At 43.7% G+C, this 19099-nt stretch overlaps 2 protein-coding genes across 15 annotated transcripts in view; both read right to left on the reverse strand.

Moving 5' to 3' along the window:
• Positions 1-1360: 1360 nt before the first annotated feature.
• LOC100297075 (large ribosomal subunit protein eL39) lies at positions 1361-1791 on the reverse strand. Its single transcript, XM_002695599.5, has 2 exons — positions 1781-1791; positions 1361-1571 (listed from the first exon to the last, which is right to left on the reverse strand). The coding sequence occupies exons 1-2, from the start codon at positions 1789-1791 to the stop codon at positions 1361-1363; spliced, it is 222 nt and encodes a 73-aa protein (XP_002695645.2).
• Positions 1792-2927: 1136 nt separating this feature from the next.
• The window catches only part of TEX14 (testis expressed 14, intercellular bridge forming factor), a 150091-nt gene continuing 133919 nt past the window's right edge, over positions 2928-19099 (reverse strand). For 10 of the 14 annotated variants that reach the window (XM_024980177.2, XM_024980173.2, XM_059878068.1 and 7 more), the window contains 10 exons: positions 18607-18734; positions 17391-17599; positions 16069-16165; positions 14611-14685; positions 11683-11760; positions 10634-10733; positions 6993-7085; positions 4973-5082; positions 3709-3760; positions 2931-3290 (listed from right to left, as the gene is read on the reverse strand). In XM_024980177.2, the coding sequence (XP_024835945.1) occupies positions 3254-3290; positions 3709-3760; positions 4973-5082; positions 6993-7085; positions 10634-10733; positions 11683-11760; positions 14611-14685; positions 16069-16165; positions 17391-17599; positions 18607-18734 (979 nt within the window). In that variant the 3' untranslated portion in view covers positions 2931-3253. Of the gene's footprint in view, positions 3291-3708; positions 3761-4929; positions 5083-6992; positions 7086-10633; positions 10734-11682; positions 11761-14610; positions 14686-16068; positions 16166-17390; positions 17600-18606; positions 18735-19099 lie in introns of all 14 variants that reach the window. The other 4 variants (NM_001192568.1, XM_059878071.1, XR_009491533.1 and 1 more) reach the window with 4 other exon arrangements.

Genomic DNA, 19099 nt, shown 5'->3' on the forward strand with positions numbered 1-19099 from the left:
CCTCGAGTTTAGGGCAGACTGCTTCACGACTGCTTCACGACTCTCCTAGTCACAGGAACAGATGTGATCTTGTCAGTGCTTTTGGTGGTGCGAAGCTGAGTTTGTTCCCATCTGACGGCTTCTAATTTCTCTGTCAAGTTGGGGTTAAGTCATCTGTTAACTGGTGACAGGAAGTGACGAATCAGTTTGCAATAACAGCTGGTGAGAGTAGGAAAAGCAGCGTACTAAAGAAATACAGTGCGAGTGCCATGTGTAGGAAAAGTATCAAGTATATAAAGTACCTGGCATATAATAGGTGCTTCATAACTAATAACATTTACCAACATTATTACTGTTAATGGCCGGTATTATGCAGTCACTGGCCAGACAGAAAGTCTACTCTGTAGACAAGAAGATTACAAACCACATCAGGGCAAGTTTGTGTAGGACTTGTAGCCTTTATGAGCACTAATAGATAATGCTCATCCTTTAAAAGTCATGATACGTCTGCTATGAGTTCTCACATTTTTATATATGTTGGTTTTGTCTCAATACATAAAATTTTATGAGAGGAAGTACTGCATATGACCAAATCTCTATATTCCTCAAAGTTTCTTATACCTAGTATTATTTGTAATTTGTCTTGGTTTTCCTCTGATTACAATGGCTAGCGACTGTTTCCTTGCTTTTATTTATTTTTTTTGTAGGTAAACTTGAATTTATTAAATGTCAAAAACATTTGATTTTTTCCAACCATTTAAAAATTCATACCTTTAGTTCACAGACCATACAAAAACAGGCAGGAGATCAGTTTGCCAAACCCTGGTTCACATCATAGAATAGCATATAAACATGCTTTTTATGGGACTTTCCTGGCAGCCAAGTGGGTTCAATCCCTGGTTGGGGAACTAGGATCCTGCATGTCTAGTGGCAAGCACCCCTCCCCACCACGGTTTATTTTAAAAAGGTGCTGCCTTCAGGTACAAGGATGACACATACGTGTACTTCCTATAACAGTAGGTGTAAGAGCTGCTAGTTATAGGGAACAATAAGACAACAAAACTTTTAAAAGCCGGTTCCTATTTTACTAGCTGTACTTCTAAGTACTTGGTAGCTAGAGAACATTTCTATCATTGGACAGGCCCATGTCCTAACTGACAGTATTTATTCAGTGTGTCATCACAAACCATATAATACAGTAACAATTCCAACGTTTCATATCTATTACTGGGTCTCAGACTGATAGTGAGGAAATAACATCAGGAGCCAAGCATTACAGTAGTGATGTTCTCATTGTGATTTGGCTGCTTAAAAAAGTGGTCTTAACATGAAGACCACTTCTTACAGACCCAGCTTGCTTCTTACAGACCCAGCTCGCTTCTTACAGACCCAGCTTGGTTCTTCTCCAGTGTCTTCTCTGGGAGTTGTACCTGATTTTATTGCCAGTTTTCATTCGAATCCATTGAGGAATGGGACGATTCTGCTTTTGTTTCTTGGCCAGGAATCGCTTGATCCTCAAAGTCTTGTGAGAAGACACGGTGAGGAGAGAACTCAACCGCACATAGGATGGCGGAGAAGAGAGTGTTTCCTTGCTTTTAAATGTTCATATTAACTTGTACCTTCCTGTTTTATTTGTGTAGGGTAAAATTTGAGGGAGCTAAGAACTGTATTGAATATGACCATCCACAACAGGAACTATCCAGTTTTCACAAACAAAAGATCTACTACTTACAAATAAAATGTTAGCTGGCTAGCACTGTACAAGAGGCTAAATTAGAGAAAATACTGTGATCTTTCTTACCATAGTTTCATTCTTCTGAGACACTAAGGATGTGAGGTATACAAACTGAAATACAGAGATGATGTTTGTTCACTTAAAGAGTTCAAAATATCTTGGGCTTTTATTCCTGCCTATACTTTTATCATGTAAGTCAATTATAGCTGGAGTGGGAATATGGCAATTCTGGCAAAGAGGAGGGCCACATTTCTATAATAAAACACGGATGGGGTCCCTGATGGTCCAATGGTTAAGAATCCACCTTGCAACGCAGGGGACGCAGGTTTGATCCCTGGTCAGGGAACTAGGACCCCACATGCTGAGGCGCTACTAAGCCTGTGCCCACAGCTGCTGAGCCCTCACGCTCTGGAGCCTGTGCTCTGCAACAAAAGACCCCGTGTCCACAACAAAAGATGCCACACGACGAAACAAAGATCCCATGGGACGCAACTAAGACCTGATGCAAATAAATAAATAAAACTTAAAAAAAAAAAAAAAAAGCATGGATAAGTGGTGCGCATTTGTATGTTGGGTTGTGGTTGCTGTTTAGTTGCCAAGTTGTATCCAACTCTTTTGTGACCCCATGGACTGTAGCCTGCCAGGCTCGTCTGTCCATAGGGTTTTCCAGACAAGAATACTGGAGTGGGTTGCCATTTCCTCCTTCAGGGGATATTCTCAACCCAGGGATTAAACCTGAATCTCCTGCAGTGGAGGCAGATTCTTTACCACTGAGCCACCTGGGAAGCCCATGATAGATGGTAGCAATAGTTAATTATTTGTCAAATTTTATAACAGAAATTAAAACTTCTTTGGCTGGCAGTTCCTTTCTCAATAACTAAAATATAGAAATATATCTTACAGGGCTTTGCTGGTGGCTCAGTGGTAAAGAACCTGTCTGCCAGTGCAGGAGGCATAGGTTTGAACCCTGGTCTGAGAAGATCCCACTTGCTGCAGAGCAACTAAGCCCGTGCGCCATGACTACTGAGCCTGCGCGACTAGAGCCCACACTCTACAAGAGAAGCCATCACAGTGAGAAATCTGAGCACTCGGAGAGTAGTCTCCGCTCACCACAGGTAGGGGAAGCCCGCAGCAACGAAGACCTAGCAGAGCCAAAAATAAATAAATAAATAAACAATTTTTAAAGAAGAAATATATCTTACAAGTGAAATTTAACTGGTATTAAAAGGAAACGTTTTATTAGATATAACATGAATTTAAAGTTTTTGGAAATCTGTATCAAAAAAACCAAATGTCATTCGGGGCACAATGAGAAAGTTTTACAATCAAAACACCTTTTACTTTTCAGAAATCTGGCTGAAAACAAATGGTTAAATGTGCTGCAAACAAACAAGCCATTCTGTCTATAGTGGAAGCTGAACAAAGTGTGAGCTGCAGACCCACTGCCCTAATAGTGACCGCAGCAGACGAGGGAAGAAGGGAGCTCACGAGCAGGGCACTCAGACTCAGGCCAGGAGTCCACCTAGAGTCCACTTCCGGTCAGTCTGACAAGTCACTCTGATCCAACACGATTATCCTGAATGAAAAAAGGGAGTTTCAAGTTGGTGTGTATGCTTTTTAAAGACACAAACAACAGCCTCTTTCTATTCAACTGAATTCAAGGGAAAGAAACTTTGATCTTTATCATCAAAAGAGCTTATGATAAACTAGTGTGTCCTGGAAATGCGAAATGCCCGCAAAGCAAGGGACAGCAGCGTCTTCTGTGCTCCCTCCACCCAGAACCTTCTTGTGCTGACTGCCAATTCCGTAATCCAAGTTGGCATGTTTCCCCTTCTGTTTTAATTAATTTTAAACATTAGCATTTCAAAACTGAGCAACTCTGAATTCAAGCCTTTGTCATTAATGTTTATTTAGATACTGGTAAATGTTTAAAGTCTGTTCGTGTTGTCTGTAAACAGTGGGCTCTGACTTACAAACATCTGGTATCTCATTACCTGGATGGTTCAGACCAACCCAGTCGCTTCCAAAAACAGGGTTTTAGTTCCTCTTGATGAAATATAGGAGGAAGAAAAAACAACTTGATTATTCTTTGGATCAAAGGATGCCGGCGTTCAGAAGTCCCACTAGTACTCTCTCCAGTTTAGGGTGGACTGTTTTACCTCCAACAACTGTTTGCTTCTACAGAGATGAAATATGTCTAAAAACAATTACTGGGCTTCCACTCCTAATATCCTACAGCTCCCTGTCATATCAACACATACCAATAATGCTAATTTCACAGGGTCCCTCCATCATGTTCTCAGTGAATTCAGTACTAGCTAAATGCTCACACAGTCAGGGTCCTGGAGGAAACAGAATGTATCCCCAGGCCCTTTCATGAAGTGCCTGCTTACAGAGGTGTTGGAGTTAAGGGTGCAAACAAGGGATGGCAAAGCATCCAGTGACCAGCAGCAGTGGGAAGCCTTGTCACCCCTAAGTCTGAAGGGGCTGGGGAGAGCAGCGGCAGGGCAGGACAGTTACTGGGACCCCGTGCAAGCCAGAAGTGGAAGGACGGGACAGAAGCTGTGGAGGGACACCATTTCCACACGGACACGAGGCGCAGAGGCCGTAGTCAGGCGGGCAAGTAACATCCAGCTACTCGTCAGCCCTCTGATCTGCGAGGGCCTCTCACTGGCCAACAGGGAGCCGGCTGACCAGCAAGCCCAGCAGATTCAGTTCACACAGGTCAGAGGGAGAATGAGAATGGACTGGGGAAGGGATGAAAGAGCTACCAGGTGATCTCAAAGAATTAATGACCGTAACTTCCTGAGTAGGAGGATCTTAAATGTAGGAAGGCACCATTTGCAGATGGTCCCTTAGAGCTCTATCAAAAGTTTTGAAATTAAGGTTAATTTATATTTCTCACATTACTTGTAGGCACCAGTTAAATTCCACAATTTATGATTTCTTATTGGATTCTTATGTAGCCTCTCCATGAGATAAATCTAGAACTTTTTTGAAGATACATTAGGAGCAAAACATCTTTCCAGACAGTATATGTGGATGATGAGACTAGCTGAAGACTTGATTTAGAAATAAAATTGGATGTCATTACTGTTTTGTGATGAAGACATAATTGGCAATTAATAGAAAACCTGGGCTGAACTATAGGGGCAAAGTGTAGGAGGACTGTATACAGCATCTGGGAAATATTTGTAAATAACTCTGATGCTCACTGAAGCCCAAGGACTCCGGGTTACATTATAATGACCTTCACACCTTCTTCAGAAGTCCCTAAAAAGCTCTCCGGTTTCCTTTTCTCTGGCTTCGTGCTTTCTTCCCCCTTCCGCTTCTTTTCACCAACTTCTTGATCTTTGCTGCTTGCCTCCCTTCAATGACAATGATTTTGGTCATTAAATCATGTGCACAAAGGCCAGAGGGAGAAGACTGTGCTCCCAAGGAAATACAGCAATAGCTAGCACTAATTGTGTGGGTTCCCTCTGTGTCCAAGTGCTGTAATGTATATTAACTCATTTAATTCTCATCACAACTGTGTAAAGTAGTACAGCGGTGAGAAAACTGAGGTACAAAGAGGTTGAATTACATGCCCAGTACGTCCTAGAGCTGAGGTCAACCCAGAAAGTCTGACTCAGGACTCTGCTCTCAACCACTAGGCTATATCGTCTCAAAGGAAACAAACATTTCATTTATGTTGTAACTGATGTCCTTTTTACAACCACATATATTTTGTTACCTTATCTTCATTTCCTGAAACTCTCAAGTGAAATATCTAATTGCAGGATCTAACAATTGAAGACCACATCTGTCAGACTAGTAAGCAGAAACCATCTCCCCAACTCAGCTCTAAGTTCCCTAAGGGCAGAGATCTCCTATGGCTCTGCACCTCAAGAGCTCAGAACAGATGATGGCAGAATCAAACTGATATAGTATAGGGACTTTTCTTGCTTTCACTTGGTGGATATTCAAAACAAAATATGCAAAGTGAGAGAGAAAGTAAAGCCAGCTAGGAAGAAAAGGATTTTTTTCTTCCTAACCTCTCATCACCAGTAGAATCACAGGCTCTAAAGTTGGAGGAGGTTATCTCTTACCTCCGTCCAGATGCCCTGGACCAGAGTCATCCCCCTTATGCCTGGGTGGGAGGGGCTGCTGTTAAAGTAAAGGCAGCTGTTTTCTCTTTCTGATTGCTGTGGCTACTAGAAAACTTGTACTTTATTGAATAAACGTCTTTTGCTCTGCAGTTTCTAGTCAGTAGCTCTGTCCTTCGGGGCAGAGGAGAGTGAGCTGACTCTGTTCGCTTTACAGTATTTTGGGTATTCGGGAACAGCTATCTAATTCTCTATCCCATATGCTTTTCTCAGACTGAGCCTCCCCAGCAACTTTAGCTGTTCTCATATGACAAGGTTTCCAGACATCTAGCTGTTCTGTGGCCACCATCTTCTGTTTGTGACTGTCCCTTTTAAAATATGACACCCCACCAGGAGCCCCACAGTGACCAGAGTTCGAGGAGCTCTAGGAGCCTCTAGCCAGTCTGAGACGTCACCTTGATCTGGACAGTACATTTTCTGCCTGTTCAGTGTTAGTGCAGCATAGACCTTTTTAGCAACCATATCAAACTGAGGTCTCAGGGAGTCCCTGTTCATGCCTTCTTCAAGGAGAATGTCTTGAATTCTTACCATGTCTCAAAATGCATGTTAAATGCTTGGCATATAAAAATAAGACGTATTTCCCATTTTCAATGAAATTACAGTTGAGTACGAGCTTCTGGTCAAAAAATTCTCTATTAGGTCAGCCCTCTCACATTCAATACTTTTGGATCCAAACGCTCACCTTCATCTTGCAGAGAAATTTAACATTCCCACCTGTCAAGATCATTTTGAATACACAGTCTATCACCCATCACATTACCATTCATCCTTAGACCGTGTTATCTAAAAATTTGATAAGCACGCATTTTCTGATTTAATTCAAATGACCGATGAAAATGTTGAAGGTGACAGGGCCAAGATACAGCAATTTTAGAGGCCTCTCTCTGTTCTGATATCAATCTGCTAGTCAGCATTGGGAGCACGGTAGGTGGCTGGAGGGAGAGGCGCAGGCAGGAGGTGGGGCCGGCTTATCTACAGTGACATAATACCCTGGCCAAACATTCATTCTCCAAGAAGTTGCTGTACTTTCTAAAGAAATAATAAAATCTGTTAAAAAAAAAAAAGCGCAAAACTAAAATCTCATCCCCCTTCCTGAGAAAGAAGGAAAGGATGCCCTGGTGGAGAACAAGAACCTTGCCGGGCCCTTGGGCAGATCTGGTAGCTGTGTGCTGTCCTCAGGGGGCTGCAGCCATCTCTCCAGGTCCTCGTCGAGTGTAGAGTGAGCTCTGTCCAAGGCAAAGGAAGAGAATGAGACAGCGACCACTCCCCCTCTCCCCTGACAAGGAGACATGCCCTCTAGAGCAGGAAAGGACCTTCACACTGCACACATGAGAAAACGAGAGCTCGGTGAGACTGCACTGAGCTGTGGAGGTCACTGAGAGCCCATGTAAATGCGCACCAGGACCCTCCTTCAGGCTCTTGACAAAAAGCCTCAGCCCCGGGACTTCCCTGTTACCGGTACAGTGGTTATGCCACCTACCTGCCTCAAACCTGATCTTAGACCTCCAGCCTCCAGAACAGTGAGAAATAAATTTCTGTTGTTTATAAGCACACACAGGCTTCCCAGCTGGAACTAGTGGTAAAGAACCTGTCTGCCAATGCCAGAGACGTAAGAGACACGGGTTTGATCCCTGGGTCGGGAGGATCTCACGGAGGAAGGCATGGCAGCCCAGTCCAGTACTCTTGCCTGGAAAATCCCACGGACAGAGGAGCCTCTGCGGGGCTACAGTCCATAGGGTCACAGAGTTGGACACGACTGAAGCAACTCAGCAGGCACTCACAAGCATAAGTACAGACACAGAAAAGAATCCACCTGCCAATGCAGGGGACACAGGTTTGATCCCTGGTCCGAGAAGATCCCATATGCCACAGAGCAACTAAACCCACGCACCTCAACTACTGAAGCCCACACACCTGAACCTGTGCTCCACAACAAGAGAAGCCACGGCAGTAAGAAGCCTGAGCACCACAAAGAGTAGCCCCTGCTCCCGCAACCAGAGAGAGCCCGTGCGCATAGCAACGAACACCCAGTGCAGCCAAAAATAAATTTTTTTTTTTTTTAAAGCCTCAGCACCCACAATATCACTGCCTCCTAAAGTGCAATCTAGACTCTGTCTCAATTCTAGGTCATTACGTCAACTTCCACCTGAGGCTAGAACTGCACACTCATTCCAGCAAGTTTTCCAGATTAAGAACTGCCTCTGAGGCTACAGGATGAGGATAATGTGTTTTCAGAGGCCTGAAAAGTCCCAACTGTCTGAAAAAAGTATCTTCCACTCTGGCTTGGTGCAGGACTGAGATGACTGAGCAGCTGTGGCCATCTACCTGCAGCCAGCACAGCCAGCCCTTCGGGAAAAGGAGGAGGCAGTGATAACAGTAGCTAACTTTTGATCATGTGCAAAGCAGTTTGTATTTGTATAACTGAATGTAACTCAGCCTTCTTGGGATACTCTCCTCTTGCCTTAAATAAAGGCATAGATTTTTACTGAAGATGCACTGGAGAGAAGGAATGAATGGAGTTACAGCAGACATCACAGACAAAAGCTTGCCTCCTCCTTTGCCTCTTTGTCTTCTCTGTCTCCCCACTCAAAAAAACCCTCTCCCTCCTTCCTCTCAGGTCCCAGGGCTCTGGTCTCCTCATAAGACCTTCCCATCCAGGTCTCTCTCTTTTCCTTCTTTGTAAAGAATAGTTTAGCCCCTGAAGAGTGTGACAGAAACGGGATTCACTACCCAAAAGTTGTTCATAACCCTCTCCTCCCTTACCTTCCTCTTCTATAGCAGCTGAAAGCTAAAAACTCAATTTCCAGTCTCCCTGGCAACCAAGGGTGGCCATGTGTCCTATCTGGCCAAGAAGATATCATCTGCTGAAAAGGGCTTCTAGGAAAATTTTTTTTGCTTTCTGGATAAACAAGCACAGAGTGGGCTAGACTCTTGCCCTCCCCTCTTATTTCTGCCTGGAATGGGCACAGAAGCCACCTTGTCCAAAAGCTGACAAGTCTGAAAACAAAAGCCAACATGCTATGTCTGGCAGAGCAGAAAGATCAGAAGAGCCTAAGTCTCCAGAGGCATCACTGATTCTACATCAGCCAAGCCCTGCCAACCGCTGGTGAGACAAAATCATCTAAACAGGAGTGGTATTTTTAAGTGTATTTTTCTAATGTTTGCAGCTGAAAGTATTCTGCATGGCTTCCCCAGGTATCTGCTGGGCCAGGAGGAGACTGAGGCAAGTGGTGTTAAGTGCAGATTCATAGCCTCTCTTCCTTTAAAATGTAAATATTCTGTTCATCAAAATATGGTTTTTTTTTTTTTTTTTTCGCATTAGTATTGATTTTTACAAATACGGCATTAAAATAGTACTTTCTTGACTTCTGAGTTTCTTGGTGCCTCCTTCAATTTTGTCCCCACGGAGGGTGTCGCCTTCACCTCCCCCCAGTCCTGGCCCTGAGTTTGGGACAAAGTTTGACAGCTTGGACAAAGCTAGAGAAGTTGAGCTGAGGTGGTTTACCTTGCAATGCAGGTCCAAGGAGAGCTCCAAGTCAAGAACAGAATTGGGTCCCTTGAGGGAAACTTGTGTTTTTAGACTGAACTGTCTGGATCACTGCCCCCATCTTTTCTTATTTGGCTAGGAAGACCTAAAAATTCTCTTTAACTAAATGTTTTGAAAGAAACTGAAACCTATGTTTGCCTCACAAAATGAAGTAAAAACCAAAACAAAAAACAACTTGACGAGGGAAAAAAAAACAAATAATCCTATTTTAAAACTGGGCAATTTCTCCAGAGAAGATACATAAATGGCCATCCACATTCAAAAAGATGCTCAACATCACTAATCATTAGAGAAATGCAAATCAAAACCACAATAAGATACCACCTCACACCCATTAGGATGGCTACTAACAAAAAAAGAATAATAATAATAAAGCAATTATCCTCCAATTAACAATAAATTATAAAAAAGATAGTAAGTATTGGTAAGGATGTAGAGAAACTGGAACCCTTTTGCACTGTTTGTGGGAATGTAAAATGGTGCAGCTGCTGCAGAAAACGGGATGGCATTTCCTCGAAAAAATAAAAATAGATTTATCATATGATCCAGCAATACCACTCCTGCATATATATATATCCAAAAGAAACGAAAGCAGGGCGTCTTGAAAAGGTATTTGTATACTCACATTCGCAGCAGCATTACTCACGACAGTGAAAAGGTGGAAGCAACCTAGTATCCACCAGCAGATGAGTGGATAAACAAAATGTGATACACGTACACACCCTCTCAATGGAATTCAGTCTTAAGAAGAAAGGAAATTCTGACATGCTACACGGATGAACCTTGAGGACATTGTGCTAAGTGAAATAAGCCAGTGACAAGACAACAACGGCATGATTTCACCTACAGGAGGTATCAAGAGTGGTCCAACTCAGAGAAAGAGAGTAGAATTGTGGTTGCTAGGGAATGAGGGGAGGAGGAAATGGGGAGTTGTTGTTTAATGGGTACAGAGTTTCAGTTTTGCAGGATGAAAAAGATCAGCTGCACAACACTGTGAACATACTTAGCACTACTGAATTGTACACTTAAAATGTTTATGTTGTATGTATTTTACCACAATTAAAAACTTGGTAAAAAAAAAAAAAAACTTTTAGGAATAGGGGCTATAAGGATAACATGAAAAAAAGACCCTTTGTTCCTAATTTGTCAATATCAGAAGAAAAACTAACATAAATTAACACTACAGTTTTCTAAACCCTTAAAAAAAAATCTAGCTTTTTCTGTTACCTCTCTGTGTCCTCTTCTAGATCCTGGGTTTCTTTGGTCCAAAGCATACTGCTGTCTTCTTTATTACTGTGAGTTTCTTGTTCTTCTAAATGCCTTTGATCTAGAAACAGTTGAAAGACTTTATTAGAGCAAAAAAAGTTTTTTTGAGAAAACCTGCCTTAAAATGGAGTGCAAAAAAATGAAGGCTAATCAGTGGACCATGAAGTCTGCAAAGCACGAGTTCCCTTCTGCCCAGAAGAGCAGGGGGCCAGGTGGCAATCTGCAGGGTGCCCGTATCCACAGCAGCTGCTTTGGAGGTCTGGGGAGCTCTCTGCCAGGTGAAACTACAGGAAAGCGTTCCTGTGCCAAGGCTCAAGAGAGACAGAGGAAAGAAATGGCACATAAAAGAGGCCGCAAGAGACCCAGAAAACAAGTTGTACAGATTTATTTCGGGGGACCACCCTCTTCCCACTTGTTAGATGTTTCCATATTGAAGCCAGGGAAAGAATTTGGGTGGGGAAGGGTAGAGCCCTTTAGTGTATGCCAGGCATTTTACATATGCTTTCCCATTTCATCCTGCCAGAAGTTCTATGAGAGGAAGGAGACTAACGCTTGCTAACTATCTTACAACGTACCAGGCACTGTGCATGAACACCATTAGGTGGAGTTATCACTCTCGTTTGACAAATGAGGATAACTGAGGCTCAGGGATATAAAACAGTTTGTCAGACCAAAATAAGCCATGGAGTCAGAACTGAAGTGGAGTGTGCCTGACTTCAAAGTCCACACCCCCAGGTGTACCACTATGCTGCCAAGGACAGTTACAGCAAAACCTGGTGAAAAGATCATATCCAATTCTTTGCGACCCCGTGGACTGCAGCCTGCCAGGCTCCTCTGTCCATGGGACTCTCCAGGCAAGAATGCTGGAGTAGGTTGCCATTTCCTCCTCCAGCGTATCTTCTTGACTCAGGGATCAAACCAACAACTTCTGTGTCCCCTGCATTGGCAGGTGGATTCTTTACCACTGAGCCACCTGAGCAGCCCAAAAAAGATCTGAGGATCTGGCTTACCATTTTCAGTGCTGCCCGGACGACTTGCTGTGTTCTCATCCAAGGCTGTGGATGAGACCTGCTGCCCCTTCAGGTGCTCTGTCACAACATAAAACAGATCTGCATGTCACGTCATCCTCTGGGGTAGCGGTTCTCAAAGAGTAGCTCTCAGACCCACAGCCTCAGTATCAACTGAGAACTTGTTATATATGCAGATTCTCAGGCCTCACCTCAGACTACTGAATCAGAAACTCTGGGGGTGTGGATGTTTTACCTAGCCCTCCAGATGAGTCTGATGCCTAATGGCACTTGAGAACCACTGTATTCAATCCCATGTAACACTAAACACAAACGTAAAAATTATGATCATGATAGGTAGCACTTGCAGAGCAGGTACTATTTCCAATCTGTATACATTAATTCAAGATTCCTTCCTGCATGCATGCTTAATCGTGTCCAACTCTGTGTGACCCCATGGACTATATAGCCTGCCAGGCTCCTTGGTCCATGGAATTTTCCAGACAAGAATACTAGAGTAGGCTGCCATTTCCTACTCCAAGGGAGCTTCCCAACACAGGAACTGAACTCGTGTCTCTTACGTCTACCTACATTGACAGGCGGGTTCTTTACCGCTAGAACTGCTAATCTCCTTAATTCAAGATTAATATATTGAATTAATCTTCACAACAACCCTATGAGATTGATCATATTATTGTTATTCCTGTTTGACAGATGAGCAAATTAAGGTAAAGAAAGGAAAAGAAATCCCAAAAGAGAGGGGATATATTATACCTATGGCTGATTCACGTTGAGGTTTGACAGAAAACAACAAAATTCTGTAAAGCAACTATCCTTCAATTAAAAAATAAATTAAAAAAAAGAAAGGTAAAGGAATTAGTAATGTGATGGAATTAGGATTTGAGTACAGGCAGTCTAATTCTAAGGTTTATGCTCTTAATCTCTATTTTATATACTCTCGCAAAGAATATAATTTACAATTCCTAAAGAATTGACCACTAGACCAAGACAAGCATCTCCTAAACTCAGTATACTGCTTCACAAGTGTTAGGTCCTCCCTTTCCTCAAAGTGTTCCCCAGAGCCCAGCAGAGAGACAGCTGGGAGGCAGCACAGATGGGCCCCCAGGCTCACTGGCCCTGCTGTGTGTGGGCACAAGTTTCTCTCTTCTAGCAAGTCAGGAAGCAAGCCCTATCTGGCAGCTTCTGGGCACTAAGGGGCCCCATAAAGCTCATGTAATATAATCTGAAACTTAAAAATCCTTGTTATTGTTATCCTTGTTAAAGTAGTCCTTGCTGATCTTAGAGGATTCTAAATGACCCCCTGCTTGAGGCCCTGGACAGAAGCCTGGAGCTTTGCATAAGTGCCCTTCAAAGGAGCAGGTCACTCCCCACAGCTCTCCTGAGAGGAAATGATGACAATGATGATAAGCAATAATCAGGCAGGCACACCCATTATTAGGAGAAACTACTCAGGCGCCCTCTGCCCTTTATCTTTCTGGAAAATTACCGACCCATCTCAAAGTATAAGACATCGTCTAAAAACCTGGCCCAGAAAATTACCATAGGTGAAATGAGGGGGAGTTTCTGCAGAGCACACTGGGATACAGCAGTGCCAAGAGGCTGGGGCCCAGGAGGAAGCCTGTGACAGCTGCCGAGATGCGGGGGCGGTCCACATGCGGACAGCAGGGAGAGAGCAGGACCCAGAGGAAGGGCATCACTGAGGTCACACTGCACAGGAGCCTGCAACTGCCGTCCTCACCCATGGCCAGAAACCAGACGGCACCGAGAGCAGGACACGTGGGGGTGGCCGCTCCTCTCACCAGCAGCAGTTCCATTATTATATGAAGGACAGCAACTGGAGAGGAGGAATTTGCAAGGGTGCCATAGTGGGTTCCAGAGGACGAAAGCTGGAGTGGGGTGAGAGCCGAGAGCCTGAGCCCACAGCCCTGTGGCACTGGGGAGGGCTGTGGCGGGGCAACAAGGGCCTGTGACTGCAGAAAGAGAAAGACGCCAGGGAAGGTTCTGGCAGGTCTGACCGCCTTCACCCAAGTTCACAAGGCCAGCAGCCGGGGGTTAGGGGTTGGGCAGCCTAGACCATATCTGTCCACTGAGTCAGACCAGGTAAGGCCTCATTCACCTCTCTCTTCCTGATGAGACACCAGACTTCAGAGATCCTGAAAACCGAGAGATGCCCCTCAGGAGACCCCCTACTGGTCCTATACTAAGAACTGGACCATCAGAGGCCTGATGAAATGTACCCTCTGAGAGTGAGGTCAGCTAGGCTGTCAAGAAGAGAGCAGTCAGTCCTCTCTGCCTGGGGAAACAAACCACCTGGCCCAAACACTTCTAACACCTGCTCCGTTTATCCCAGCAGCAGCTCAGCTGGGCAGGGCCCACGGGTCAGCTGCAACTAAAATTGAGTGGGTGTCCCTCAGTCTCTGCCTCAAATGAAAAATTCTGGTGTCATTAGATCTTGTGCCACTGACTTCCCTGCCCTCAGGAAAGGGATTCTTCCACAATGCCAATACTTTAAAATCTCCTGCTAATGGCAGAATGGAAAGCATAGGATGTTTTGGCCCGAGATGCCAGAATTCAGTAGCGCTGAAGTATAGCTAGTTTGGTTCAAAAGGGAGGTGAGAATTCCTTTAATAAAAGAAGTTCATCATGATAAACCACTTGGATGTTGTTATTCCCTCTTAGAATCACTACCGTAGACCCTTAAGGAACAACATGACCACAGACACAGGCCACATACGCTGGCCAGGCTTTAGTAGTAGTCTGAGGCCTATCATTGGAAAACTGCCCCCTCCTGAATCCTGTCCATCCAGGGCCTTCTGCACTAGTGCTCACACCTGAAACAAAGCCCCATACGTGGTCCGTGACCACAGCAAGCAGGGCCAGGAAGGATATTCTGCACTGTGCGTGCCTTACCGATTTCGTCAAGCAGCTCCTGGGACGGTGGTGGTAGCTCGTCGATGTGATGTTGAGAGATGGCTTCTACGAGTTCTTAAGAAAGATAAAAGGAAAGTGACTGAACACCTTCCTGGACCTGAACTAGACTTGCTAGGCTTCCATACGGATTTGACGTAGAATTTCTCAAGGATGAAACAAGCTAAGACAAGGAGAAATCCTCTTACATGAACAGTCCTATTGAGACTTCATATGTGAATGGCTTTACGCTCGCTTTTCCTCTAAACCCTCTCCTACCTCCCTGCTCACCTCAGTACCACTTGACCTGTGGCCCTCTCCAAGGATCTTTGGGGTAGGTGAGGTATAAATTCTTACTAAAAGGCCAGGGGTTCAATTTGGACCAAGGCGGCTGGAGGAATAAAGAAGCTCCAGACCTGTCAAAATGAATAAAACACAAAGTGGGGGTCTTTCTGTGTAGATTACCCAGCCAGGGGATATGGGAGACCATACTTTGGACCTTCACCTAAGGGATCAATTGTAACAGTAACCAAGACCCCTCAGCACAGCTTGAAATAACTCTATTCCCTTGAGGGAAATTCTAAGACTTATACCAAAGACACAAGACAACAAGATCAGTGGAGCAAAGGCCTCAAGAGCGGTTAAAACTCTCAGACCCTTTGATCTGAAAATTGTCTTCTAAGACTCTATCCTAAAGAAAGACCAGAGGTTCAGATAAAGATTTCTGAAGACCAAAAATTAGAAAACAACATGAATTTTCAATATGAAAGCACGGTTAGGCAACATATATAGAATGGACTAGTACGCAGTCATCTCATACTTAGGAATAATTTTTACTGTCAAGTGCAAATTCTAAAATATATCACTGAAGAAAAAGCAGCAGCCAGAGCTGATATACCATGTTAGCTATGCTAAATATATATGTGTGTATGTGTGTGTGTGTGTGTGTGTGTGTGTGTGTGTGTATAAATAAATAAGTATACGGAGGGGTATAGTTCTAAAAACATAAAAAAGATAGGTACCAAAATAGTACAAGTTAAAAAACGATGCTAGAATGGTGGTAGTTTTCTCTTTTAAGTTCTTTGAAAAAAAATTATTTATTTGGCTGCACCAAATCTTAGTTGCAGCATGTGGGATATTTAGTTGCTGCATGCAAACACTCAGTTATGACACGTGGCATCTAGTTCCCTGACCAGGGACTGAACCTGGGCCCCCTACCTTGGGAGCGTCTTAGCTACTGGACCACCAGGGAAGTCCCTTAAGCTCTTCTTTAATCTCCAAGAAAGTCCCTTAAGCTCTTCTTTAATCTCCAAGTTTTTGATAACAAGTATGTTTAATTTGTATAATCGGGGGAAATAGCAGTTTTGTTGAAACCTACTATAGCATCAAAGATGAGATGAAGGCTCTCTTAAATGGGCTTACTAATTATGAGCTTATATTTTAATACTGAACACAGGGTACCTTTCGGCAGGCTCCTTCTCTGAGTGGCACAGCGTGATGTGTCAGGCGCCTTAGCAATGCTGGAGGAACCAGCCCCAGTAAAGGCAGGCAATCTTTTCTATAAATAAGACATAAACATGGTAATTTACACACACATTATTAAGCTAAAAAGGCATGTTAAGCTCAGTCATTTCCAAAATTAAGCTTGTGTATCATTCATGGACGAAGCCACTTGTTTTGTTGATCGAGTAAAACTCATTCAAATGTCACCTTCTCTTGGAAGCTTCCCACCCTTCTTTGCCTCCACAGCACTCAGTTTTTACTGAGTCCCTCTCACTAGGCTCTGAGCTCCTTCAGGGCAGGGACTTTTTTTATTCACTTTTGGATGCCTATTAGAGGGCCTGGCATAGTGCCTGGCCCTTAGAACCTGCCCTATTGACAGTACATTGAACAAAAGCATACAATTTTTAAATTCCCTACTTCAGAATGAGGCTTTTTGTGAGTCAAATGCCCAAAGATGAGAGTGGTTTTTTCACTGAGGGCCAAACAAGTAATCAGTCTGCCCATAGAATGGTCTGTTTGTTGTTTATTCACTAAGTCGTGTCCATCTCTTTTGCAAACCCATGGACTGTAGCCCTCCAGGCTTCTCTGTCCATGGGATTGTCCAGGCAAGAATACTGGAGTGGGTTGCCATTTCCTTCTCTAAGGGATTTTCCTGACCCGGAGATCAAACTCGCATCGCCTGCATCAGCAGGTGGATTCTTTATCTTTGAGCCACCAGGGAAGCGACACTATGGTTAGTCAACGGATTTTTAATGAGCAGTACCGAGTAAGGAACTTGTAGTTTTCCTGAAAGGACTACATGTGAAATATGAAGGAGAGCGAGAGGGAAATAAGCAAACAGCACGGGAAAGGGGAGGAAGCAAGGAGAAGGCACCAGTAAGTGTTTTTACTGCAGATTACTGGTTCAGGAACAAGGTACAGATCAATCAGAACTCTCTGAGAACTAACCAGAGGAGGCTTCAAGGAAGAAGCAGAATGTAAAATATGGTTAGACTGAAAGAACAGTGCAGATGAAGGTAGCATCATAAGCTATGGCAGAGGCTGGCTCTTTAGAGAAATCGCCAAACATTATCTCTGGTGGGGTGGGGAGAGGAAAGGGTACAAAAGCCCAGGATCCAGTCTACAATACAGATCAGAAAGGAGCCCCAGGGAAGCCTGGGGAGGATCCAGCTTATTTCTTCCTTTCTCTGTAAAATAGATATGGAGAAACCTTGACCTTTTGATCACTGACACCTTTGGAATCACTCCATGAGGGTGCAACGCACAGTCTATATACTTACGAGATTCGTCAGTCTAGCAGGGAGAACTTCAGAGGAAGTAAGAAGGGAATCTAGGCTCTTTGCTTTCTCTCGGACACTTGTAAATTTATCAGACAAAGTCTGAGTAGATTCTTGACTGGTCCCGCACGAGGTAGATCCTGTTTTAGTATCCTGAAATGGGATACTCTCAAGGCAGTCCTTATACTGACTAGCAACTGAAGAAAGTGACCCTGTTGTAGAAAAGAGGGCGGTCAGTGTCTGAATACTTTACATTATTTAAAAAGAACAATAACACACACACACACAAAACCCATAAAACTCTGTATCTATAATACGAATTTCCCAAATTGTCAATAACTGAAATAATCACTGATTTGAGACAAAGCTCCATAAGGTATACAAAATGATAGTCTCTAAACTTGGCCATCAAAATAAAGGGAGATTATCTGAACCACAAATAAACTGAAAATAAGGATACTAAAGAGAGGGTATTTGATGCTAGCTGTATGCGGTTACAGGACTCAAACTATGTATGCTTAAGTACAAGATACTGTTTTAAGTTACTAACTCTATAAAAAACCCAATGTGAAAGTGGAAGTGTTAATCACTCAGTTATGTCCAACTCTTTGTGACCCCATGTGGCTCCTCTGTCCATGGGATTTTCCAGGCAAGAATACTAGAGTGGGTTGGTATTTCCTTTTCCAGGGGATCTTCCCAACACAAGGATGGAACCTGGGTCTCCTGCATTGCAGCCAGATTCTTTACCATCTGAGCCACCAGGGAAGCCCTTGTAGAGAACCCAATGTATTTGCCCAAAATTCAACAGTGCTTCAAGTACAAAGCAGACTTGGCATTCACATGTCTCTATTGCTAGAATAAAAAAAATCTCCTTATAGCTGGTTGGATGGCATCACCAATTCAATGGACATGAGTTTGAGCAAACTCCGAGAGACAGTGAAGGACAGGGAAGCCTGGTGTACTGCAGTCCATGGGGTCGCAAAGAGTCAGATACGACTGAGCGACTGAACAATAACAACAATAGCTAATCACCACCACCATCACCATCACCACCTGGCCTCCCATGGGATTATCCCCTTCCGCTCTGGCTCTAAAGAAACCCCTCGGCACTGTGAGGAAACACCCATCTGCGGGTCTGCGCCCACAGCCTGGCTTCCCACAGCCAGTGAGACGGGGGCTGTTAGTTCCCCTCCCAGAACATCCCCCTGTGAGAGAGTACCTGGGCTGAGCGGGGTACTGACACTAGTAGGTGCGTGGTTTATTTTGGGTGTTTTGCATGAGACTTCCTTGAAAGAACCGTCGTGTTCACAGGAGATACTAGACAGGTCCTGAATGTCTGTCAATGATCTAAAGTATTAAAAGCACAGAGTTACTGGGAGATGCTTAGAAAAATCAAACTCTATATTCCTAAGAGGTACTTTTTAAAGATGCTCTTCACAAAAATCTTTATTTGGCAAGAGGCCAAAATCAGAGAATACTTCAGAATATCCATAAGATATCTATAAGATACTTAAGATATCTTAAAGAGAGTATCAGAGAATATCTTAGAAAGAGATACTAACTTCAAACATATCTCAGCAGCTAAAAATAAATCCCAAAGGTCAAAGCATATTAATGTGGGAAACAGATTTAATCTACCTTAAGTATAAGATTATATTCTTATTATCACTGTATTCCCTTGATTGTAAGATGCTATCAATTTAGATCGCATC

The sequence above is a fragment of the Bos taurus genome, chromosome 19, assembly GCF_002263795.3.
Source record: "Bos taurus isolate L1 Dominette 01449 registration number 42190680 breed Hereford chromosome 19, ARS-UCD2.0, whole genome shotgun sequence".
Lineage (NCBI taxonomy): Eukaryota > Metazoa > Chordata > Mammalia > Artiodactyla > Bovidae > Bos > Bos taurus.